At 34.8% G+C, this 26,588-nt stretch overlaps 1 protein-coding gene across 1 annotated transcript; it reads left to right on the top strand.

Moving 5' to 3' along the window:
* Positions 1-1,822: 1,822 nt before the first annotated feature.
* SCRG1 (stimulator of chondrogenesis 1) lies at positions 1,823-25,488 on the top strand. Its single transcript, XM_072795995.1, has 3 exons — positions 1,823-2,034; positions 22,452-22,706; positions 25,259-25,488. Exons 2-3 carry the CDS (start codon positions 22,465-22,467, stop codon positions 25,311-25,313), a joined length of 297 nt encoding a protein of 98 aa, XP_072652096.1. The 5' UTR covers positions 1,823-2,034; positions 22,452-22,464; the 3' UTR covers positions 25,314-25,488.
* The last annotated feature ends 1,100 nt before the right edge of the window (positions 25,489-26,588 follow it).

The following is a 26,588-nucleotide window of genomic DNA, read 5'->3' as shown; positions in this document are numbered from 1 at the left end:
GTAAGGAGTTTCCTCAAAAAGTTAAAAATAGAACTACCCTATGATCCAGTAATTGCATTATTAGGTATTTACCCCCAAAATGCAAAAACGCTAATTCAAAGGGATATATGCAACCCTAACTTTACAGCAGCATTATTTACAATAGCCAAGATATGGAAGCAGCCCAAGTGTTTAAATGGGTAAATTAGATGTGATATACACACTCGCAATGGAATATTATTCAGCCATAAAAAGAATGAAATCTTGCCATTTGCAAAGACATGGATGGAGCTAGAGAATATAATGCTAAGTGAAATAAGTTGGTCAGAAAAAGACAACTACCATATTATTTCACTCATATGTAGAATTTAAAAAACAAAACAAATGACCAAAGGAAAAAAAGAGAGAGAGAGGGAGAGACAAACCAAGAAACAGACTGTCAACTATAGAAAACAAAGTGATGGTTTCCAGAGGGGTGGTGGGTAGGGGGATAGGGGAAATAGGGGATGGGGATTTAGGAGTGCATTTGTCATGATGAACACTGGGAGGTGTATAGAAGTGTTGAATTACTATATTGTATACCTGAAACAAATATAACACTGCATGCTAACTATCCTGGAGTTAAAATAAAAAATAAAAACACTTCTAACTCAATGGGAAAAAAAACTAACTCATTTCTATCTCCCTCTCCTGTTCTGCCAAAACTATTCTTCCTTTTGTATTCTTTTCCCTAGAAGAATAATGCATTATCCATTCAATGCTCCAAGTCTCTGAAAGTTAATAAAGTCTCTTCCCCTTCTTTCAACTGCCTCTACCCTAAATATAAAAACTTAATTGGTCACCAAATCATTTCAGCTTTTTTCCCTATCTTCTCTTCTGAGTTACTACAAGAGCCCCTCTTCTGTCTCTAGCTTCCTTCCTCCCACATCCTCCTTCTTTCACACTGAAGTCAAATGCTTCATCCTTTTTAATACTTTTTATCATCTTTCCATTCACTTTCAGGATAAAATCCAAAATTTTCAGTGTAGCATAGGAGGTACTTCATCAACTTGCTTCTTTCTAGTCCTCTAATTTTATCCCCTGGAACCCCTAAATCCAGATACACTAAACTACCTGTAATCTTCAAAGTTGTTACCCTCTCATTCACTTTCATGCCTTTCTTTATACAACCTAGAATGTCCTTCCTTCCATTCTCTGTCTAGATAATACCTAGTCTAATTTTCCAACTCCTGCAACATTACTCCAAATTGAATTTTAAAAATTAGCCGACAGTTAAAGTATAGTTAAGAGATCCTAGAATTCCAGTGCAGTTTGCTCAAAACAGAGTTGAAATTCCATTTGTGCCTTATTTGAGGCATAAATTTCTTTTTTAGTTATTTTATTTTTTTACTTTCCATTGACTGGTAATGACTCTTTAGGTGAGGATTTGGAGAGTTTGAACATATATTCAACCAAAATGTTATAATGAGAGATCTAGATGGTGAGGAAACTTAGTGAAAAAAAACACAAAGAAACTGAAAAAAGGAAAAGGTGCTCAGCTGTTTGCTTAAATCACATTAGCCATTTCTCTTCCTCCTTCTCTCCTTCCTCTCTCCCTCTTTCCCTGCTCTGTCTCTGTCACACACACACACACACACACACAAACACACACACACACACACACACTTCTAAGGTTAAAATTACTATGTGTTCTTTTTAAATTCCTCGGGTTTTACATTTTATTGCTCTCAGAGTCTGCCTCCCTGAGGTTCTTGTATAGACTAGTTATTTCCCTCTGTAAAGAAGCTGTTCAGTTCATCCTTGCCTGGTTTGGAAGACTCAAAGGGAGTCAGTTCTTGCAGCCCTGTCTCTCTTTTACTCTCCTCCTCCCCCAGTTCTGGCTGGAGCAGTGAGTCTGTCAATTCCAGGCAAGAGACAAGGCAGACAAAGGTTTATTTGTAAGGAACCTCCTTTTAGCACCTCCTTTTTTCTCCTTTTGCCCAAACTCACCCAGTGAATTGGAGCATTTAAGAAAATTCCTCTGCCAAGAAGACCAAAAGGAACGGAGAAGAACGGGTATGTATTTTTTTTCTTAAATATCATTTTGTGTCACTTATTCTACTCCAAATTATTGCTACAGATTAGAGCAAAAATGTATTTATGTGTTGAGTCAGAAGAGAAAGTCAGAGAGAGAGCTTCTCTAAGGAGATGGATATACTTTGAAAAAGATGATGCTTCTTAAGATAAAAGAAAATAATCAGATTAAAAGGACTAGAAAATGTATATTCCTTAACTGGGAGAGTCATTTAATCATAGGTTTAAAAAGAGACAGCTCTCTCACTGTTACTCCTGATTAATGCTCATGTCCACTCTGAATCTCCCACATAACAGGACCTTATTATTCCACCTCTCAGAACCATGTAAGAATAATGCAATATATAAGTTTAGTCTTTTAATGCAGTAGCTATATCTCTATATTACCTACTCTATGTGAAGTTAACTGCAATGTCTAAGCAGGACATTTTTTTGTGGGTTTTTTTGTTTGTTTTGTTTTGTTTTTTTGCTTTTAAAATCCTGACTCCTAAAAAAAAAAATGGTATAAATGTGTGATACAAAGAAGGAATTGTACAGAATTCGTCTTTGGTGTCCCCACCATAGAACACACTATGGTGTCTGTACTGCTAAGATAAAGGGAACACTTTTTCCCTTTCAGGCTTACAAAAATTCCTCTTTAAGATTCCTTAACTTGGTTATGCAGGCTGGGAAAAGCTCTCCCAAATGCTGGTCCTTTTCTCCAGTGATGATGATCTATTGTAGCCAGGAAAACAAGTAGAAAAATCCAAGACTGAATAATATCATCTTATAGCATTTTCTGAATGCATTATCTGAAGAAAGATTACTTTCAGGAAGGATGTAAACTTCATTTTTCCACTGATGAAAGTCTCTTGGGTACCTGGGCTGATCATGTCTCGTTTAATGATGTTTGAAAGACGTACCCATTTTCTCATACCATCTCTTCTTTAACATGCACTTTAAGAATTCCACTTCAGGGCTCATTCTACCACGAACCTCTTCTAACACAATTGATAAGAGACATTTTTTTAAATAACAGGTTTTTTTTCATCATCCAAGAAAGATAAATGGGAAACATCACAAGCTAGACAGCAATGTTAATCTCTTCCAACTATAATTTTTGATATTTTAAATGTCAAGTTCTGGGTTGGAATTTTCATTTGTTTTTGAAGCCTTTGCTTCTCTTTTGCTGTGTTTTGAAACAAATCTGAAAATGGACTGCCCTTTCTAATTCATCAACTCTATTTCATTCCACTGCTTTTAATACCAGTTCCCAGAATTGACATCAGTTGTCTGTATGAGCATTGCACCATAAATCTCTGAACACTGAAACTGCATAGCCCTGTTAGTTTTGGCCATTAAGCGGGATGATTTTTCTTTTTAAGTCTTCATTTAACTCACCCATTCAAAAGCTTTCTCATGGTAAATATTCTCATACAATCAAAATTTGCAATTCCCTATTTTATGACGGTGGAAATGATTTGCTGCTTAATTGGAATATTTTGCTCATGACTCTATTTCCTCTGCATTGATCTTTTAAAAATTATTCCCCTACTGGGATATGAATGGTACCATATAGTGCTAGGAACAAAATTAATTACATAAATTTGAATTTAAAAACCAATACATAACTATTTATAAGGATCTCTTGCTTATTTCTTTAGATATTCAGTTTTTATTTTTTTTATATTCAGTTTTTAGCTTTGTTTTCTTTTGTAATTTGGATGTACTCCAGGAGGAATTTTAAGTGCATGTACTTCAACTGAAATAGAAAAAAAAATAGAGCAGTTTGTTTCATATTTGCCAAAGTCATTTCACTCTTGTTGGCACTTGAAAATATACAGTCTTAATGGATTGCCAAGGATTAAGGTTGGTGTCCTCTAGTGAAAAAAAATAATCGTGTAACATAGGAACATACTGCTTGAGACATTTTTCCACTTGCTAAATAAAAATTAGAGCTATTTATCTGCACTCAAGTAAAAGAAGAGAAAACTTCAGTTCAAACATGTAATTTATAAAGTGTTAAAAAAAAAAAAAAAAACTACCAGTAAATGCTTGCCAGGTGTGGAACTTTCCATCCTAGTATGTGACTGAGACTGCGACAGAAACACTATTTTGTGCTCTGGTGTGGACATATTCAGAAGAGGTACATGGTATGGCAACATACCCACTTTCTTTTCCAGCAATTTATTTGTTCATTCTTTCAGTGAATATTTTTGGAACATTTACTGTAGGCCCAGTATTGAAGTAGGTACTCTGAGAGCCGCAAAAGAAGTAGAAGTTATAGACCTTGCCTTCATGATGCTGGCATCTCCTCTTCCAGTCCTCTGAATATTGGCTTGCCCCCAGGTCTCAGTCTTTTACCTCTTTTCTTACTCTATACTCACTACCCTGCCAGTCTCATAGCTATAAATATGATCCATAAACATCCTGATGACTCTCAATTTTTTATTTCTAGCCCTAACCTTCAGACACACTGCCTACTCAATATCTTCACTTAGACATCCAATAGGCATTTCAAACTTAACTTGTCTGAAAATTTACTCTTAAATTTTCCTCACATTGATTCCATCTAATTATTCCTCAGCTCAACAAATGTCAGCATCACTTAGATCAAAAGCCTAAGGGTCATCCTTGATTCTTTCCCTTTTGCCTCATATCTTCCATCAACTTTCACCAAAAGTCTTTTTCTTCCAATTTTGTCCCACCACAACACATCTTTGTAAAGCAATCAGGGATTATTTTTAAGACATAAATCAAACACGTGAGTGTTCTATCAAAATATGCAAATGGTTTTCTAACATATTCAATAAAATCAAAGCTTTTAATCAAGTTCTGGAAGGCCCTTTATGATGATTCCATATATTCCTTCCTGGTTCTAGGTAAATACACAGAACAACCAATTTACTCAATGGTCAAATGCCTTTCAATGAATCTCCCACTCCCAACTATAGCCATATTCTCTCTCACTAACTGGCTTATGAAAAAAACTGACAATGGCAAGGTATTATTTAGTCAAATCATTAGTTATCCAGGTGTAGTTTTCAATAATTCATCAGTTGTGTATAACACCCAGTGCTCATCACATCACGTGCCCTCCTTAATGTCCACCACCCAGTTACCCATCCTCCCACCCACCTCCCCTTCAGCAACCCTCAGTTTGTTTCCCAGAGGTAAGATTCTCTCATGGTTTGTCCCCCTCTCTGATTTTTTCCCATTCAGTTTTCCCTCCCTCCCCTTATGGTCCTCTGTACTATTTCTTACATTCTGCATATGAGTGAAACCATATGATAATTGTCTTTCTCCAATTGACTTATTTAACTTAGCATAATACCCTCCAGTTCCAACCATGTTGATGTAAATGGTAGGTATTCATCTTTTCTGATGGTTGAATAATATTCCATTATATACACAAACACACACACACACACACACACACACACACACACACACACCACATCTTCTTTATCCATTTATCTGTAGAAGGATATCGTGGCTCCTTCCACAGTTTGGCTATTGTGGACATTGCTGCTATGAACATTGGGGTGCAGGTGCCCATTTGGATGACTACATTTGTATCTTTGCAGTAAATATCCAGTAGTGCCATTGCTGGGTCATAGGATAGCTCTATTTTTAACTTCTTTTTTATTTTAAAAAAAGATTTTATTTATTTATTCATGAGAGATGCAGAGAGAGAGAGAGGCAAAGACACAGGCAGAGGGAGAAGCAGGCTCCATGCAGGAAGCCTGATGTGGGACTCGATCCCAGGATTCCAGAATCACGCCCTGGGCTGAATGCAGGTGCTAAACTACTGAGCCACCCAGGGATCACCTATTTTTAACTTCTTGAGGAACCTTCACACTGTTTTCCAGAGTAGCTGTACCAGCTTGCATTCCCACCAACAGTGTAAGAGGGTTTCCCTTTCTCTACATCCTCGCCAAATGACGTATGAGATAAATGACTAGTATCAAAATCTATATCTACATCAAACCCAATAAATGAATAATCCAGTCAAGAAATGGGTAGAAAACATGAAGAGACATTTCCCCAAAGAAGACATACAAATGGCCAACAGACACATGAAAAAACATGCTCAACATCACTTGTCATCAGGGAAATACAAATCAAAGCCATAATGAGATACAATTTTACATCAGTTAGAATGGCTAAAATTAAAAAGATAGGAAATTCACAGTTCTTAATGAATGGATTGTACATGAGTGCTATAGGTACATAGAACAAATGAGCTATTAGAGTGGTATGGGTGGATCTGGGAAGGCTTCTTAGAAGAGTTGAGTTTGAGGTTTGTCCTCAGTACATGGTTTGGTCAGAAATTAACATAAAGGTGACAACAAGCAAAAGACATACACATAGGATTGAAGAGATGACTGGACTTTTTTTTTTTTTTAAGATTTTATTTATTTATTCATGAGAGTACACACAGAGAGAGAAGGTGGCAGAGACACAGGCAGAGGGAGAAGCAGGCTCCATGCAGGGAGCCTGACGTGGGACTCGATCCCAGGTCTCCAGGATCACACCCCGGGCTGAAGGCAGCGCTAAACCGCTGAGCCACCTGGGCTGCCTGACTGGTCTTTTTACTAGCTGAGAATAAGGAGTGATAGATGTGGAGGGGAAGTGGAAGGAAGAAGGCCTTAGGATTAGCCCTTGGAAGTTTGCCATCTTTTAGATACCATGAAACCACTGTAGGCTCTTCCTCAGGATTAAAAAAAAAAGGGTTTTCAGAGAATCATTCATGTAATACTACGTATGTGGGCCATGCATTGTATTAGCCACTGGGTATGTGGTAGTGAACAAAATAGACTGCCTCCATGGAGCTTTCTGTCTTAAGGGAATGATAGACATAAAATGAGTAAACTCATATAATTTAAAATGTGATAAATAGCATTAGGGGACAAAAAGGTCACTATGAAAGAATCTAGTTGAAACTATATTAGATTGGATGGTCAGAGAAAGTATTTAAAAAAAATGAATTTAAATTGATAACTGAAAGTCAAGAATAAGCTAGGCAAGTAAAGAGCATTCCTTCCAAAGAGGCAGTACCTATAAAAATCCTAATGAGGGAAGGAAGATTTCTATTTAATTATAAGAAAATACTCTATATATCTATATTGTAATATATTTTTAAATGAGTCAGATGAACTATTTTTAACAAAATATAAATTATCAAAATTAACCCAAGAGATAGAAATTATGTAATATTTAGGACATGTTTATATTATAAATTATCTATTATTTATCTGAAATACAAATTCTGCTCAGTATCCTGTATTTTATCTGACAACTTTATATTTTAACAACGTTAAATATCATCTGAGTATCAATATCATGTACGTAGAGACACAGGACTATAAAAGAGATCAGAAAGTGATGGTATATGGATTTTGAATTTATCTGCTTTTATGTAGCAGGGTGTAGAGACACTCTGAGGACTATACCTTAGTAAAGACCAATCTTTGTCATGAGTTCGTCCTCAGCTCTCCACTCACTTATCCTTTTCCCCTTTTCTCATTATCTTATGACCCTCTACTTCCTTCTCAGTTCCCTTCACTGGTATATTTCTCTGACTTTTCTTCTGCGCAGTCCACAAATGTTAGTTTCCCAGTGTTCTGTCCCTTGCCATCTCAATTTCTCCTTAATGCTCTCCCCTATGCATACTGAAAGAAACACACCAAAATGCTAACAACCCTTATCTCTACATGGAAACTAATTGTATTTTATTCTATCTATTCTTCTCTGCATTTTCTATGTTTTACACTATTATTCCTTTTTTTTTAACTATTTAAAAAAATCCAATCAGTTTTCTTGCTATAATTAGAATCATCTAATGGAAAGAAAGCTTAAGCGGTTAACAGTCATGAAATGACCTCAGGAACAAATTATGCTTATATGCAGGAAATATGTAAAGGGTAGTAAGATCCCAAGTTTAGTAAATGGATGACTTTTTCCAAAAGCCACAAGAATTAGACAAAATTAAGCTAGATTACTAAAAATAAGAACAACATGGTAGCATAGTAAAAAACAAAAAACTAGGGAGACCAAAACTTAACATATATGAAAAATGCTAATGACTAATATAGAAAAATTCTTCAAACACAATTGGTAAAAAGATTACAAAGAATTTACAACCGTCTCTCACCCCTCTCCTTCCACCCAGTTTTTTGATGGAGAGTAATCTGGTAAGGGAGCTTAGAGAAAAGGGGAGGGTTTTTTGTTGTTGTTGAATCTTCTGATAAAGGTATACACATATAAATATATATATTTATTATATTAAATGTAAAATTTATTTATTCATTTTAGAGAGTGAGAGAGAGCAAGAGAGAGAATCTCAAGCAGATGCTTTACTGAGTGCAGAGCCTAACCCAGGGCTTGATTTCAGGACCCTGAGATCATGACCTGAGCTGAAATCAAGTCAGATGCTTAACTGACTGAGCCACCTAGGAATCTCTATAAATATATATATTTTTAAGTCAGGTATGAGCTGACTGGATATGATAGTCTTGATAAAAAAGGAAAATAAAACAAATTAGGAAGTACATTTTAAAGTCAGACTATTCAGAAAAAATCAATTTAATCAAAACAATAGTACTTGATGACACCCAAATTTAAAAATTTGACAGTTCACTATCCATAATAGTTCTGTGCCATTAAATATTGAGTTTAACAAGCTGAGAAATTCCTCCTTTCTTGGCTATATATAAGCATCTAGAGATTAGGGTATACTATTTATTCTTTCACTAACATGCCGGGCATTGTTTCAGGAGCTTGGGATGCACATCAGACAAAACTCTGCCTTCCTTGAACTTACATTCAAGTCCTGGGAGACATAATAAAAATATTTTTTAACAGTTTAGAGGTTCGGGATCCCTGGGTGGCTCAGCGGTTTGGCGCCTGCCTTTGGCCCAGGGCGCGATCCTGGAGACCCGGGATCGAATCCCACGTCGGGCTCCCGGTGCATGGAGCCTGCTTCTCCCTCTGCCTGTGTCTCTGCCTCTCTCCCTCTCTCTTGGTGACTATCATAAATAAATAAAAATTAAAAAAAAACAACAAAAAAAAACAGTTTAGAGGTTCATAAATGCCATGGAAAAGTAGAGCAACTAAGGCAGATTGAGAATATGTGAGGGGAAATAGTTTTTCTTAAAGATTTTATTTATTTATTTATTTATTTATTTATTTATTTATTTATTTATTTATTTATTTATGAAAGAGAGGGGAAAGAGAGAGAGAGAGTGAGAGCACAAGCAAGGATGAAGGGCAGAGGAAGAGGCAGATTCCCTGCTGGTGAGCAGGGACCTTGATGTAGGGATGGATTCCAGGACCTGGAGATCATGACCTGAGCTGAAGGCAGATGTTTAACTGACTGAACCACCCTGGGATACAGTTTTAAATAGAATAGATCTTAGTGAGGAGCAAGGTGAACAAAAACTTGAAGAAGGTAAAGGAGGTAGACACATAGTTAATCTGTTGGAAGAGCTTTCCAAGCAGAGGAATTAACTATGGCAAAGGCCCTAAGGAAAGAATGTGTCTAATATTTTTGAGGATTAGCTAGAACAGAATGAAAAAGCGGAAAAGTAGATATTTTCAGAGAGATAATAGGAAGCCAGGTTGCATATGAAGTCCATTGCAATGACTTTAGCTTTATTTGAAGTAATTGGAGTGATTGGAAGAGGATAAGTTTAGTTATTAATATTTTTCTTTATACTACTGGTAATTAGGACAGTGCCTCGCATAAAGGAAATACTAAAAAATGTCTCTTACATTGAACCAAATTAAATCAGCTTGCTCCTGTTTCTCTCTCTCTAATTACTTACTTAATCAGCGAGTCCTACATCAGTACTATTCTTTGACTCCGTCACTTCCCCAATACTGGCCACTCTTCTCCTGAATACTCTTGCCAGATTGGTCATGGTATGGGCAGAGGAATTCTAAGTCACCAGAAGTAGCATTTGAAAATTTGGGCCTGAGGATTAAAGAATGATTTCAGGTTATTTTTCAGCAGCCTAACTAGATCAAAATACTAAAGCCTCATTCCAGAAGTAGGAATGGCAGACTGAATGGCTCCTTGAGCAAACCATAATAGATCTTATTTGTTGTACTTTGGGACCCAATAGCTCTTACTCTATCCAAGAGGTGGTAGTCAAAGCAACCCTAATTCAATTTGGGAAAGGATGTGGAAGGGAAAAACATAGTTCTGAGAAGTTGGCTTTAGTATTAAAATTATCAAAGTACCACAGAGCTCACTTTTAGAATCTCTAAAATTTGTATATCTGCCTTCATATTCCTCCAAAAATAGATGCAAAATAGTAATAGTAGTATAGAATGCTTTGCTTCACCTAAGATGGAGTAAAAAGAACTAGGTTTACTCACTCCTCTGAAACAACAAAAAAACCCACCTAAACAAAACATGAAACAACCTCTGTCAAAACACTGGATTTCAAGCAAGGAAGGACATCTTCCTATGAAATATGGGAAACATATGAAGTATAATTTCCCTGGTCTATTGCCTTGAGGGAATTTCCAGGCTGAAAAAAAAAAATAAAAGGAGAGGGAACACACAGAGTCCAGCAGACTCCTTGAATTGAGAAAATGGAGCTGAGAGTCAGAGAGACTAAAGCAGCCAAGATTCACAGAAAAGACTATTAAAGAGAAGAAAGATACATAGAGAATGCTGGATGTCTACAGAGGGCCCCACTGAAGTATTTAGAAAACTAACTTGTACATGCAAATGAGGAAACTATCTATGGTCAGGGGGAAAAATCTGAAAGGATTAGAAAACAGTGTCTGGCACTCACAAAAGTCAGAAATACTTACAAAGATAAGTTGAAAAAACTTGTAATTCATTGGCCACTGGAAGGAAGGCATGGCCTCACTAGTGAGGAATAATTAGTCCTAGAATGAGTTAGAACCATCTAGCAAATCATAAAAGCAAGTTCTGAAAGAACCTGTTTCCAAGAAACTTAATTACATCCCAGCACAAAGCACAAGAATATTTATAAGAATACAAAAATATCCAGCACCCAACAAGGCAAAATTTAAACTATCTGAAATCCAATCAGGGATTACCAGGTATACAAAAAAAGCAGGAAAACATAACATATAACTAGAAAAATCAATCAATTAAAACCAACCCAGAATTGATACAGATGTCAGTAAGAGCAGCAAAGGACATTAAAGCAGATACGTCATTAAGGTGCTGAAAAAAAACCCCTAAACTGTCAAACTACCATTTTATAACCTGAAGAAATATCTTTCAAAAACAAATGTAAAGTAAAAACTGGGGGGATCCCTGGGTGGCTCAGCAGTTTGGCGCCTGCCTTTGGCCCAGGGCACGATCCTGGAGACCCGGGATCGAGTCCCACGTCGGGCTCCCTGCATGGAGCCTGCTTCTCCCTCTGCCTGTGTCTCTGCCTCTGTGTGTGTGTGTGTCTATCATAAATAAATAAAATAAATATTAAAAAAAATAAAGTAAAAACTGTTACAGACATATAAAAATTTAAAGAATTAACCACCAGAAAACCTACACTATAAGAATATTAAAGGACATCCTTCAGACATAAGGAAAATGGTATCAGATGGAAACACATTAAAATGAACACAGCACTAGAAATGAAAACTACATGGATAAAGTATAAGATTTTTTTCCTTATTACTTAATTCTCTAAAATACAATTGTTTATGCAACAATAATAACATTTTCTGGGTTTTTAGCATATACATTAGGTATATAACAATGATAGTATAAAGCATGGAAGGAGAGAAATGGAAGTATACTATTTTAAAGGTTTTTTTTTTTTTAAGATTTTATTTATTTATTCATGAGAGACAGAGAGAGAGAAAGGCAGAGGGGAGAGAGAGAAGCAGGCTTCCTGCAGGGATCCTGATGTGGGACTCGATCCTGGGACTCCAGGATCATGCCCTAAGCTGAAGGCAGACATTCAACCACTGAGCCACCAGGCGTCCCTTAAAGTTTTTATACTATAGGTAAAGTGACATATGTCATTTGAAGGGAAATGATAAGTTAAAGTATATACACTATTAATCTTAAGGCAACCACTAAAATAACAAAATGAAGAATTATAGCTATGCGCCAACAAAGGAACTAAAATGAAATCACAAAAAGATGTTTAATTAATCCAAAAGAGCACATATAAAAGAGGAAAAAAGGAACAGAGAATAGATCAAACAGAACACAAAATGCAAGTTGATAGATTTAAACTTAATGATGGCAATAATCACATGAAATGTAAATGGTCTAAATATTCCACTTAAAAGGAAGAGATTGTCAGTTTGGATAAAAAAGCAAGACCAAACAATAGACTACTTAAAGGAACACTTTTGAAATCTAAAACCACAAATGAATAAAAATAAAAGTATGGAAAAATTTATTCAGGGTCAGAAGATCCAGTATTATTAAAATGCCAGTATCCTCCAAATTTATCTATAGGTTCAATGCAATCTCAATTAAAATTTTGGAAGGCTTTTTCTGTAGAAATTGAGAAGCTGATAATACAACTAATACAGGAATGCAAAAGACCTATAATTGTCAAAACAACTTTGTGAAAGAAGAAAGTTTCAGGGCTAATCCTACCTGATTCTAAGAATTATTATAAAGTGACAGTAATCAAAACTATAGTATTGGTGTAAAGATAAATTAAAAGATCAATGGAAAAGAATAGAGTCCAGAACAGGCTCACAGCTATATATATTTTTTTTACTTTGTTCTTTATTTCTTTATTGTCTTTTCATTTATTTTCCTCAATCCTTTTTATTGTTTATTAATTTTTTTAAAAAAATTTTATTGGAATTCAATTTGTCAACACATAGCATAACACCCAGTGCTCATCCCACCAAGTGCCCACCTCATTGCCCATCATCCAGTCACCCCAACCCCACACCCACACCCACCTCCCTTTCCACTACCCCTTGTTTGTTTCCCAGAGTTAGGTGTCTCATGTTCTGTCACCCTCACTGATATTTTCACTCATTTTTTCTCCTTTCCCTTTATTCCCATTCACTAATCTCCATATTCCCCAAATGAATGAGACCATCCAATGTCTGTCCTCCTCCGATTGACCCATCTCACTCAGCACAATACCCTCCAGGTCCCTCCACATGGAAGCAAATAGTGGGTATCTGTCATTTCCAATGGCTGAGCAATATTCCATTGCATACACAAACCACATCTTCCATTCATCCATAAAAATTAAAATTAAACAATAAAAAGGAATGCCAGATTTCAGGTTGTACTACAAAGCTGTGGTCATCAAGACAGTGTGGTAATGGCACAAAAACAGACACATAGATCAATGGAACAGAATAGTGAATCCAGAAGTGGACCCTCAACTTTATGGTCAACTAATATTCGACAAAGGAGGAAAGACTATCCACTGGAAAAAAGACAGTCTCTTCAATAAATGGTGCTGGGAAAATTGGACACCCACATGCAGAAGAATGAAACTAGACCACTCTCTTCCACCATACACAAAGATAAACTCAAAATGGATGAAAGATCTAAATGTGAGACAAGATTCTATCAAAATCCTAGAGGAGAACACAGGCAACACCCTTTTTGAACTTGGCCACAGTAACTTCTTGCAAGATACATCCATGAAGGCAAGAGAAACAAAAGCAAAAACGAACTATTGAGACTTCATCGAGATAAGAAGCTTTTGCACAGCAAAAGAAACAGTCACAGCTATATTGAAAACTGATATTTTTTAAAAAGATTTTATTTATTGATTTGAGAGACAAAAGAGAGAGAGCGAGAGAGCACTAGCAGGTCAGAGGAGCAGAAGGAGAGGGAGAAACAGACTCCTTGTTGAACAGGGAGTCTGATGCAGGGTTCAGTCCTAGGACTCTGGGATCATGACCTGAGCCAAAGGCACACACTTAACCAACTCAGCCACCTAGGCACCCTGAAAACTGATATTTCACAAAGATGCAAAGGCAACTCAGTGGAGAAACAACAATCTTTTCAAATATGGTACTGAAACTACTGAACAACCATAAAAATACAGAAAGAATTTCAACCACACCACTCATTAAAATAAAAAATAAGCTAATATAGATCACAGAACTAAATGGGAAACCTAAAATTATAAACTAGTATAAGAAAACATAAGAGAAAATCTTTGTGACCTTGGGTAAGGCAATGATTTCTTAAATATGACAATGAAAGTATATTTTATTCAAGAAAAAAAATTGATAAATCAGACTTCATCAATTTTAAGAATTTTTGCCCTTTGAAGACCATTGTTAAGAAGGTGATAAGGAAAGCCATAGGTAAAGAGTAAATATTTAGGAAGTATATATCTGATAAAGCACTTGTATCCAGAATATGTAAAGGACTCTCAAAACTCAGGAAAACCATCTAATTTTTAAAACAGAGCAAAAGATTTGAACAGGTTGTTCACCAAACAAGACATACAGATGACAAATAAGTACATGAAAAGGGACTCAACACCATTAATTATTAAGGAAATGCAATGCAAAACCACAATAAGACACTAGAATGGCCAAAAGTTAAGGACTGACCATACCAAGTGTTGGAGAGAATGTAGAGAAACTAGAACATTTTTATACACTGTCAGTGGGAATGTAAAATGATACAATCACTTCTGAAAAACAATTTGGCAATTTCTTGTAAAGTAAAACATACTCCTATCATACAACCCAGCTATTCTACTTCTAGGTATTTGTTCAAGAGTAACTAAAACTATAACCTTACAAAGACTTATACACAAATATTCAAAACAGCTCTTTTTACAATAGCCCAAAACTGAGAACAACTCAAATGTCCATCAACAGGCAAATGGGTAAATGATCTATCATTTATATAATGTAATACTTCTCAGTAATAAAAAGAAGTCAGCTATTGATACCTGCAATGACACGTATAAATCTCAAAAGAAGTATGCTGAGTGAAAGAAGTCAGATAAAAAGAGCACATATTTTATGATTCTGCTTATACAAAACTGTAGAAAATGCAAATTTATCTCTGGTGATAGATAATTTGTTGTCTGTATAAGAGTGGAGGGAAGGGAGGAGTAAGAGTGATGAATTACTTAAGGGCATTAGGAAACTTAGGGATAACAGATATGTTCATTATCTTGATTGTGGTAATGGTCAATATATTGTTTAAAACTTAATGGTTGTGGAGATTTCTGCCACATAGTAAATGTTCAGTGAACAGAAGCTCTAATGAACCTTCTTTGAAGATTAATCTGAAAAAAAGTCAAGAAATGTGACTTTAAAAAAAAAATACCACCTATTTAATGGGTATAAAGAAGATCCTAATCTGAAGCAATTGAGAACGAGAGCACCTCAGAGAACCATATTTTTTAATGTAAAATTTAAACTATGATCTGTAAAAATTTATTGGAAGACATTTTCATATGTCTATATATTAGATTGCGATGTAATACAACACTGTCTTGCTCCATCAAATCTGAAAAAATATAAAGTGAAATAGATTTCTTATTTTTCTTTTCTTATGCTAATTTTGGAGCCAATATCAAAAGAAAGTTATCAAGAATAGAGTAGGATATTACATAATGATAAAGGAGTTAATTTTCCAATAAGACATAACAATTTTTAACAGGTATGTACCTAACAAAAGAGCATCAAACTGCATTAGGTAAAACAAATAGGATTGTGAGGGAAAATATATGAATTCTCTATTGAAATGGAACAAATCCTACAGGCAGAAAATTAGTAAGGACATAGTAGAACTCAAAACACCACCAATGAATTAGATATAATTGACATCTATGGACTACTTAACCCAATAATAGCAGAATACACATTCTTCTCAAATTCACACAGAACATTCACCAAGACAGATCATATTCTGGGCCATGAAACACAATTAACAAATTCAAAAGAATAGAAATCATATAATTTCTCCTCTCAGACCATAACGGAATTAAGCTAAGAATCAATAACATAAAGATAACTGGGAAATCCCCAAATAGGTGGAGATTAACACAACTCTAAATAACGCATAGGAGCTAAAAAGAAATTTCAAGAGAACTTTTAGAATACTTTGAACTAAATAAAAAGGAAAACTTATCAAAATGTGTGGGATGTAGCAAAAGCAGTGCTTAGAGGGAAATTTATGAATGCATTAAATGTAAATATTAGAAAAGAAGAGAGATCTAAAATCAATCATCTTAGTTTCCACCTTGGGATTAGAGCAAATTCAATTTGCTTCAAAGTAAGCAGAAAAACAAAATAATAAGAATTAGAAGTGCCTGCTGGCTCAGTCTATTAAGTATCTCCCTTGGGCTCAGGTTGTGATCCTGGGGTCCTGGGATTGAGCCCCACATCGCATCGGGCTTTCTGCTCAGCAGGGAGCTTGCCTCTCCCTCTCCCTCTGTGCTCTCTTTCAAGTAAATAAATAAAATCTTTAAAAAAAATTAGAACAGATAAGTGAAAAAAAGTCAGAGAAAGATAAATGCCACATGATTTCATTTTTATTTGGAACCTAAAATACAAACAAACAAAAACAAAAAAGAACAATATTCATAAACATAGAGAACTAGTGGTTGCCAGAGGGAAGGGTTGCCTATTTAGGGAATAGGCGAAATAGGTGGAAGGGATTTGGAGGTACATGTTTCTGGTTATAAAGTAAATAAGTTATAAGGATGAAAAATACAGCATAGAAAGTATAGTCAACAATATAATCAACAATATTGTAGTAATTTTTGTATAATGACAGATGGTAAACTACATTTATCATGGCTAGCATTTCACAATATACATAATGGCTGAATCACTATGTTGTATACTTGAAACTAATATAATATGTCAACTATACTTCAATCAAAAAATAAAAGGAGAAAATTAGGAATTCAAGTGGAAAACTTAAACAATGAAGGGCTTTTTAGTTATATGAAGAAATTATTAATTTTTTGTTATGCTAAAGAGTATTGTGTTATGATTTTTATTTTTGTATTTATTTGTTATTTTTAAATGTTTTAAAAATATTTTATTTATGTATTCATGAGAAACAAAGAGAGAGAGGCAGAGACATAGGCAGAGGAAGGAACAGGCTCCATGCAGGGAGCCCAATGTGGGACTCAATCCCAGGTCTCCAGGATCACTCCCTGGGCTGAAGGCAGATGCTCAACCGCTGAGCCACCCAGGCGTCCCATGTGTTATGATTTTTATTTTTATTTTATTTTTGTGTGTGTGTGTTATGATTTTTAAAAGTCATTACCTTTAATGAAATATACTGAAATATTTGTGGATAAGTTGAGATGACTAGAATTTGCTTCAGAGTAATCAAAACTGAGGAAGAAAAAAAGTGCAGGTATAACTGAAACACGGGAGGCCATGGGGTGATAATAATTGAAGCTTGCAGATGAGTATATTGAGGTTCATTAAACCATTATCTCTATTTTTGTATATATTTGAAGTTTTTCACAATAAAAAGAAAATAAAAATCAATGTCTAATAAAAAAACAATTAGAGCAGAAATGAATGAAATTAAAATCAGGAAATCAATAGAGAAAAATCAATGAAACCTAGAGCCAGTTCTTTAAAAAGATTTAAAAAATCAATAAACTTCTAGCCAAGTAAACTAAGAAAGAGGACACAAATTATTATATCAGAAATGAAAGAGGAACATCACTACAGATCCCATGGATATTGAAAGGATAATAAAGCAATACTATGAACAACTCTATGCCTATAAATCTTTTAAGCTTCATTAGTGAATCAGTTCCTTGCAAGACACAATTTGCCAAAATTCACACAATCTGAATAGATCTATATCTATTAAAGAAATTGAGTTAGTAATTAATAATCTCCCCAAAAAGAAAGCACCAGGCTCAAATGGGTTCCCCAGTAAAATATTTGAAGAAGAAATTAAACCAATTCTCATCGATCTCTTTCAGAGGATAGAAGCAAAGAGAATACTTTCTAACTCATTTTATGAGGCCAGCATTACTGTAATATCAAAACCAGACAATGACATTACAGGAAAGGAAAGCTATAAACCAATATATCTCATGAACATAGCTACAAAGATCCTTAATAAAATATTAGCAAACTGAATCAAAACAAGTATGAAAAGAATGATATACCACAGTCAAGTGTGACTTAGACATACAAGGCTGGTTCAATGTTTGAAAATTAATTAATGTAATCTATCACATCAATAGACTAAAAAAGAAAAATCACATGATCAGATCAACAGATGCAGAAAAATCATTTGAGAAAACCTAACATGCATACATGATAAAAACTCTCAATAAGCTAGAAATAGAGGGGAACTTTCTCAACTTGATAAAGACCATTTACAAAAAACCTATGGTTAACATCCTTAATGGTGAGAAATTCAAATCTTTCCTACTGAGATCAGGAACAAGGCAAGAATGTACCTTTCCCCACACTTTTTCAGTATCATACTGAAAGTTGTTGCTAATACAATAAGACAAGAAAAGGAAATAAAAAGTATATAAAGGAAGAAAGAAGATATAATACTATCTTTGCAGACAACATGATTGCCTATGCAGAAAAATTCCAAAAAATCGACAAAAAAACTTCTGGAACTAATAAGTGATTATAGCAAAGTTGTAGGATACAAGGTAAATACACAAGCATCAGTTGCTTTCCAACATACTAACAATGAATAAGTGGAATTTGAAACTTAAAACACAATACCATTAACATTAGCAACCCCCCCAAATAAAATATTTAGGTATACATCTGGCAAAATACATACAAGATCTAGATGAGAAAAACTATAAAACTCTGTTGAATAAAATCAAAGAACTAAATAAATGAAGAGATATTCCATGTTCATGGATAGGGAGATTCAACATTGTCAACATGTTAATTTTTCCCATCTCGACCTGCAGATTGAATGCAATCCCAATCAAAATCACAGCAAGTTATTTTGTGTATATTGACAAAGTGATTCTAAAGTTTATATGGAAAGGAAAAAGACCAGAATAACCAACACAATAATGAAGGAGAATAAAATTAGAAGACTGCTACTACTTGATTTTAAGATTTACCATAAAACTACAGTAATCAAGACAGTGTGATACCTATAAAAGAATAGGCAAATAGGTTAATGGAACAGAACAGAGCTCAGAAAAAAGAATCCCAAAAATATAATCAACAGATCTTTGACAAAGGAACAAAAGCAATACAATGGGCAAAAATAGTGTCTTCAACTAATGGTGCTGGGACAACTGCACATCCACGTGCAACAAAATGAATCTAAACACAGACACTATACCCTTCACAAAACTTAATTAAAAATGGATCATAGGGATCCCTGGGTGGCTCAGCGGTTTAGTGCCTGCCTTCGGCCCGGGGCATGATCCTGGAGACCTGGGATCGATCGAGTCCCACATCGGGCTCCTTGCATGGAGTCTGCTTCTCTCCCTCTCTCTGTGTCTCTCATGAATAAATAAATAAAATATTTTTTTTAATGGATCATAGACCTAAAAGTAAATTGTGCACCCATAAAACTCCTAGAAGATAACATAGGAAAAAACCCTAGATGACCTTGGATATGATGCCTTTTTTAGATACAACACCAAAGATATGATCTCTGAAAGAAATAATTGATAAGCTAAACTCTAGCTTTATTTATAGTTAAAATTTCTCTGTGAAAGAAAATGTCAAGGCAATTAGAAGATAAGCAACAAGTGGGAGAAAATATTTGCAAAGACACATCTGATACAGGACTGTTAACCAAAATATAAACTTAAAACTTAACAATAAGAAAACAACCAACCTGATTTTAAAAATAGGCAAAAGACTTTAACAGACACTTCACCAAAGAAGCTATACAGATGGCAAATATATATATTAAAAGATACTCCATCATGTCATCATATATCATCAAGGAAATGCAAATTAAAATAACAATAAGATATCACTACACACCTATTAGAATGGCCAAAATTCAAAACAGTGACAACCCCAAATACTGCTGAGGTTATGGAACAATAGGAACTCTCATACATTGCTGGTGGATATGCGAAATGATACAGTCACTTTGGAGTACAATTAACAGTTTCTTATAAAACTAAACACACTTTTACCATATAATTCAGCAATTGTGCTCACTGGTGTTTATTCACAGAAGTTTAAAACTTACGACCATACAATACAAAAACTGGTCCATGGATATTTACAGCAGCTTTATTCATAATTGCCAAAAATTGGAAGCAACCAAGATGTCCTAGGGTAGATAAATGGATAAGCTGTGGTACATCCAGACATTATTATTTAGTGCTAAAAGAAATGAGCTGTCAAGACATGAAAAGACATGGAGGAAAGTTGCATTTTACTAAGTGAAAGAAGCCAATCTGAAAAGGCTACATAGGGGGATCCCTGGGTAGCTCAGCGGTTTAGCACCTGCCTTTGGCCCAGGGTGTGATCCTGGAGTCCCCTGAGACCCACGTCAGGCTCCCTGCATGGGGCCTGCTTCTCCCTCTGCCTGTATCTCTGCCTCTCTCTGTGTGTCTTTCATGAATGAATGAATGAATGAATGAATGAATGAATGAATGAATAAATAAATAAATAAATAAATAAATAAATAAGAAAAGGCTACATATTGTATGATTACAACTATATGACATTCTGGAAAAGGTAAAACTGTAGACAATAAAAATCATTGCCAGAAGTTAAGGAGGGAGAGATGTATAGGCAGATAACAGAGAACTTTTAGGGAAGTGAAAATATCATACTTTATATGATATTATAATGATAGATAAATACCATTATACATTTGTCCAACCTAAAGAATGGACAACACCAAGCATGAACTCTAAGTTAAATTATGGCCTTTGGGAAATTATGATGTACCATGTAGGTTTATCCTTAGTAAAAAAAAAAAAAAGTACGGTTCTTGTGAGCAATGTTGATATCTGGGAGACTATGCATTTGTGAGGGCAAAGAGCATATGGGAAATCCGTACCTTCCTTCCAATTTTATTGTAAACCAAAAGCTACTCTAAAATAATTGTCCTTTTAATAAATCCATAATCTCACCTATATTAATTCACCTTTGAGATGCATCTAGTCACTGAAAACTAAAAAAATTTCCTTTCAACATTGTTTTTTTCAAAGTACAATATACTTATATGTTTTCCCCTCTCTTTAATACTCCTTGGTAGGAAAGCTCCTTGGCATCTGTCAACAAGATGAAATCTGAATGGCTGTGGATTCTGATTCTGATTTCTCCACCGTTCTGCTAGTTTTCCTGTACTACAATAGCCTCCATTCTTTTCATGCCTAACATGAAAGCCAAAGAAGCCTGATTAAATAGATGAAGAAAAAAAGAAAAAAAAAAAAAAACAGATGATGAATATCCCACAGTTTTATGCAAATACTATATTTGAAGAATTCTCTCCTGGCAGAGAAAAACACTTGCTTGGTATGACCCTAAGAGCTCAAACTGAAACTGGTTGTTAGAAGCTATAGAAAAATATTTTACAGTAAGGGAAACATTAGAATTGCATCAGTGGAATATATTGACTTAGTCAATAACGAGCTCCCCAGCATGGTAGGTGTTTAAGAACAGGCTAAATGTTTATTAGGGGAAATTCAAGCCTCTGTTTTCAATGAGGCTAAGATGAAGCAATCTACATGGGATAAAAATTTGCAACAAAAATGAGCCTCCGGGTGATTCTGGTAGGTTTTTAAAACTTAACTGAACTATAAACATATGCATATTATTTCTCAGTATCAGAATAGATAGGTTTTTTGTTCCTGTCAGGGTAGAATTCAAGTTCTTTGACAATATTATTCCTAGGCTATGCAAGTCAAGAACCACTGAACTTGATGATGATTCTAGAAGTTCACTTGAGTTTTACCACCTTAAAAAACAGTTCTTGGGATGCTTGGGTGGCTCAGTGGTTGAACATCTGTCTTCAGCTCAGGGTGTGATCCTGGGATCCCAGGATAGATTCCCACGTTGGGTTCCATGCATGGAGCCTGCTTCTCCCTTTGCTTATGTTTCTGCCTCTCTTTTGTCTCTCATGAAAAAATAAATAAAATCTTAAAAAAAAAACCCCACAGTTCTCCTCTACTGAATGAACCAAAAATTAAAAATTACTCTGGGTACTTAAAAATGCAGATTCTGGCTCTAACCTCCCCCTGACCTCTAGCATTTCTTATTTAATATTTCATTAAATATTAAATGGAACCCAGACATTTGGTTTTTAACAATTATTCTAAATCATTATTCTAATGATTTTTATTGTCAATAGTCATAAAATTACACTTCGAGAAATACAAAGAAGAGAATAGAAAAAGATCAACTCCTAATCTTTCTATCCAAGTATTTATAAGAATGCTATAGAACTTTATGTTCAAATGAATTCCATCTTTAAAACGAAAACACACTGATACATTTTACTTTTTCCTCTATTTCAGGGCAAAAACCAAAATGAAATTTATAGTATTTGCTTTCACCATTGGGCTAACTTTGCTGCTAGGAGTCCAAGCCATGCCTGCCAGTCGCCTCTCTTGCTACAGAAAGACACTAAAAGATCGCAACTGTCACAACCTTCCAGAGGGAGTAGCTGACCTGACGAAGATGGATGTAAACATCCAGGATCACTTCTGGGATGGGAAGGGATGTGAGATGATCTGTTACTGTAACTTCCGTGAATTGCTCTGCTGCCCAAAGTAAGGAAATATAATCATGAAGTATATGGCTATGAAATGTATGCATAACAACTCTTTTTTTTTCATAACAACTCTTTTAAAAGACAACTTTATAATGTGTTTGCTGAAATTAATCACCCTTTTTAAGTAAAATCCTACTTAAATTCCAGCTATTTTCTAGAATCATCTATTGTGTATGAAAATGAATGTTTTCATTTAAGAAACAGAGTTTGGCAGATTTTAATAAAACTAAATGTAATCCAGAAAATTAGGGATGCCTGGGTGGCTCAGTGGTTGAACATCTGCCTTCAGCTCCAGACATCCTGGGTTCCTGGGATTGAGTCACACATCAGGCTCCCTGCAGGGAGTCTGCTCCTCCCTGTGCCTATGTCTCTGCCTCTCTCTCTCTGTGTCTCTCATGAATAAACAAATAAAATCTCTTTTAAAAAATCCAGAAAATTAGTAGCACTCCAATATATTAAATTCTAAATTCCCTGAGTTTTACCACAAAAAAATCTGCCAATAGGAGAGGTTAACATCAAAGTTTTTAAATCAATTTGAAAACTAATAAGAGGCTTTAGATAAAAGAAACTAGTGAACAGGATCAAGTAATTAATTGGACAGAAAACTGGTAATGGTCAAAGAAAAACTTTCTAGCTCTACATATGAGTTAACCAGAAATGAACTAAATAAAAATTATCTACTGTCTTGGAAAATAGATGCAATCTTAAGTATATTACAAAGGCAGATAAATCAGTAAATTTTTGACTCTTGCTTTTAAAATCATCTTCCTCTGGTAACTGAAAAGCCTCAAATACTATGATCTTGGCTATTTCATACTGAAATTTGCTCTTTCAAATTATTTTCAACATATGACATCATATTTTCATTTTCCTAAGAAACCTGTGAGAAAGGACAGATATAATCATCTTATCAAGGAAAGATGCAGGGAGGTAAAATGACTAGCACCATTCCAGACAACTAGTTAGTATCAGCACTGAAACTAAAATCCAGGTCTTCTAGTTTGGACCAGACATTTTTTTCTACCAAGGCAGTTGGTTTTTAACGTATGGTTCCCAGAGTAGCAGCTTCAATATCACCTAGTTCTTGTTAAAAATGCATATCCATCCTTGAGCCCTCTACAAGACCTACTGAATCAAGGAGGCTGGAGGTGAGGCATAGCAATTATGGCTTAACAAGTCCTATAGGTGATTCTGATTCATGATAAAGTCTGAGAATAATTTGTACTAAATGGTATTAAGAACTTGACTTAAGTGGGGCACCTGGGTGGCTTAGTTGGTTAAGCATCTGCCTTTGGCTCAGGTCATGATTCCAGGTTCTCGGAATGGAGCCCCACATCAGCTCCCCACTCAGTGGGAAGCCTGCTTGTCCCTCTCCCTCTGCCTCTGCCTGCAGCTCCCCTTGCATATGCTCTCTCTGCCAAATGGATAAAATCTTAAAAAACAAAACCCAAAAAACAAAATAAAACAAAACCCCTGAGTTAACTGATTTCATTAAAATGACAATATTTCTCAGACTACATAAATGAAATGCTATTTAATATTAAAATACCATGTTGCTTTTTTGTAATTCTAAGACTAGAAACCAATTTATTGAAAAGTATTTGCATTTATGATATAATTTTGTTACCATCTGTGTTAATGGATAAGAATAGAAGTCTGGATACACAAAAGTAATTTCTATCTGATTTTGGTTACCTTTCCCCTAGTACCAACAGATTTACCTTGCTAAGTATTTTTCCTGTTTTCACCTCTTTAAACACAAACTCTAATTTGCCACCTTATATTCTTTTCATTTTTATTGAAATATAATTGACATATAGCACTGTATAAGTTTAAGGTGTACTGCATAACTTGATAGACATATATTACAAAATGACTACCATAATAAATTTAGTTAACATTCATCACTTCATATAGTTATCAAAAATTTTTTCTCCTTGTGATGAGAACTTTTAGTATTTACTCTCTTAGCAACTTTCAAATATATGCTATAGTAGTGTAAACTACACATAGGTTGTACTTTACATACTAAGTATATTTCTAATGAGCCATAATCATAATACAATTTTATATTATTTTCATGCATTTTTATACTTTACCTTATGTGATCTTTTCAACAACAGTAGAGTTAAATAGCTTAACATTTGTCCTTTCCCTATAAAATTTAGAAATTTATTGACTTTCTAACAATTTTTTAACCTTTTGTTTCTTATCTGCAGATTTAAACTCCATGCCCCCCCCCATATCAGAGAAATAATATTTTTGGTATGATAATAAGGTTTTGAAATCATTTAATTTTTCCTTTTCTTTACGGATAAATGATAGTATAATATCAATGGCAAATGGGAGGAAAGTAGGAGACTTGATTACCTTCCTGGTCTTTGTTGTTCCTGTGGCAAGTTCTGCCACTCATTCTCTTGTACTTTATTGCTTAAAAAGAATAGTAATCTGAAATCCTGGAAATCATTGCCCATTTTTAATCCAGTAAAGACTAATAGATAGATACCTTAGTTTTCAGCTGAATTTAACTGATGTCCTACTTTCTTTCAGAGATATCTTCTTTGGACCAAAGATCTCTTTTGTGATTCCTTGCAACAATCACTGAGAATCTTCATGTATTCCAGAGAACATCGTCTCTCATTTCCCACGAATTGCACTATATCGACATAACTAAATTTCAATTTTCTATCCAGTGCAATAAAGCGCAGATTCTATAAATTCTTTCCTAAGATATTAAACTTGTGTTAAATAAGTAGTAATAAAAGTTAATTGAATTTAAATGTTCTCTGTGGACATTGTTGGCACTGGCTAAAATGTTTGATGGAAAATTTTCATCTATGCTGTATTCAGTAGGCTCAGTAAAAGGATTTTTGATTGGTGATTAGCCATAATCTTTCCTCGAAGGTTGAGAACTTTTGTTCTTACTTGACAGTTATTGACCATATATACTTAACAGAAAGAACCAGTTACAAATTGAGGTTCTTAGAAGAGAATCTAGAAATTTTCTAGTAATGGGGTAAAAGGATGGGACACTTGGCCTGCTTAGTTGGTACACTTAATCTCAGGTCCTGAGTTCCAGCCCCATGTTGGGCATAGAGTTTACATAACAAAAAAAAAAAAAAAAAAAAAAGAGAGAGAGAGAGAGAAAGAGAGAGAGAGAGAGAGACAAAAAAAGATGATAAAAGGGAGACAATGTTTAAGTACATATTATGTATATAAAGTATATAAAGTACATTTCACTTTACTCTTTCAAATACAATAAAAACCTTCATGGTAAGTATTATTAAAATCATTTTTTTGGATGCTAACTTATTTGCTAAAAATCAAATGCAGCCCATATACTGCACACACTCAAACACGGCTGTAATCCTGTATCCTTAAAATTATGTTTATCCTTGATGTATCAATTTTTCTTTATTTTTTTTCAATTTTTCTTTAAAATAACATATATTAAAAAGAAATATGTGAGGATCCCTGGGTGGCTCAGTGGTTTAGCACCGGCCTTCCGCCCAGGGCGTGATCCTGGAGTTCCAGGATCGAGTCCCACGTCAGGCTCCCTGCATGGAGCCTGCTTCTCCCTCTGCCTGTGTCTCTGCCTCTCTCTCTCTCTCTCTCTCTCTCCTTCTCTCTCTCTCTCTCTCTCTCTGTGTCTCTCATGAATAAATAAAATCTTTTAAAAAAATAAATAAAATCACATGAATGTTAAAGGTAAATAAAACAGATGTTTTATTTAGAGACAGCTTTGGACTATGCCCCATATCTTAGGGGGTATACATTGACTAGTGACCATCAGAAGTAATTTCAGAAAGTCCTTTATGCTACAAAAATTAAATTTTTGCTAAGTGCCAGCTATTATTTAGATTTGTAGATGCAGTAATAA

Source organism: Canis lupus, chromosome 24 (assembly GCF_048164855.1).
Source record: "Canis lupus baileyi chromosome 24, mCanLup2.hap1, whole genome shotgun sequence".
In the NCBI taxonomy this organism is placed as follows: Eukaryota; Metazoa; Chordata; class Mammalia; order Carnivora; family Canidae; genus Canis; species Canis lupus.
Note: the sequence above shows the minus strand (reverse complement) of the source record. Positions and strands in the feature narration are given on the sequence as shown.

Bases quoted from the DNA above. Each gene is read 5' to 3' on its own strand.
- SCRG1 (XM_072795995.1), top strand. From the start codon at position 22,465: ATGAAATTTATAGTATTTGCTTTCACCATTGGGCTAACTTTGCTGCTA. The intron at 22,707-25,258 runs GTAAGGAAATAT...ACTTTCTTTCAG, and splicing joins GAATTGCTCTGCTGCCCAAA to AGATATCTTCTTTGGACCAA.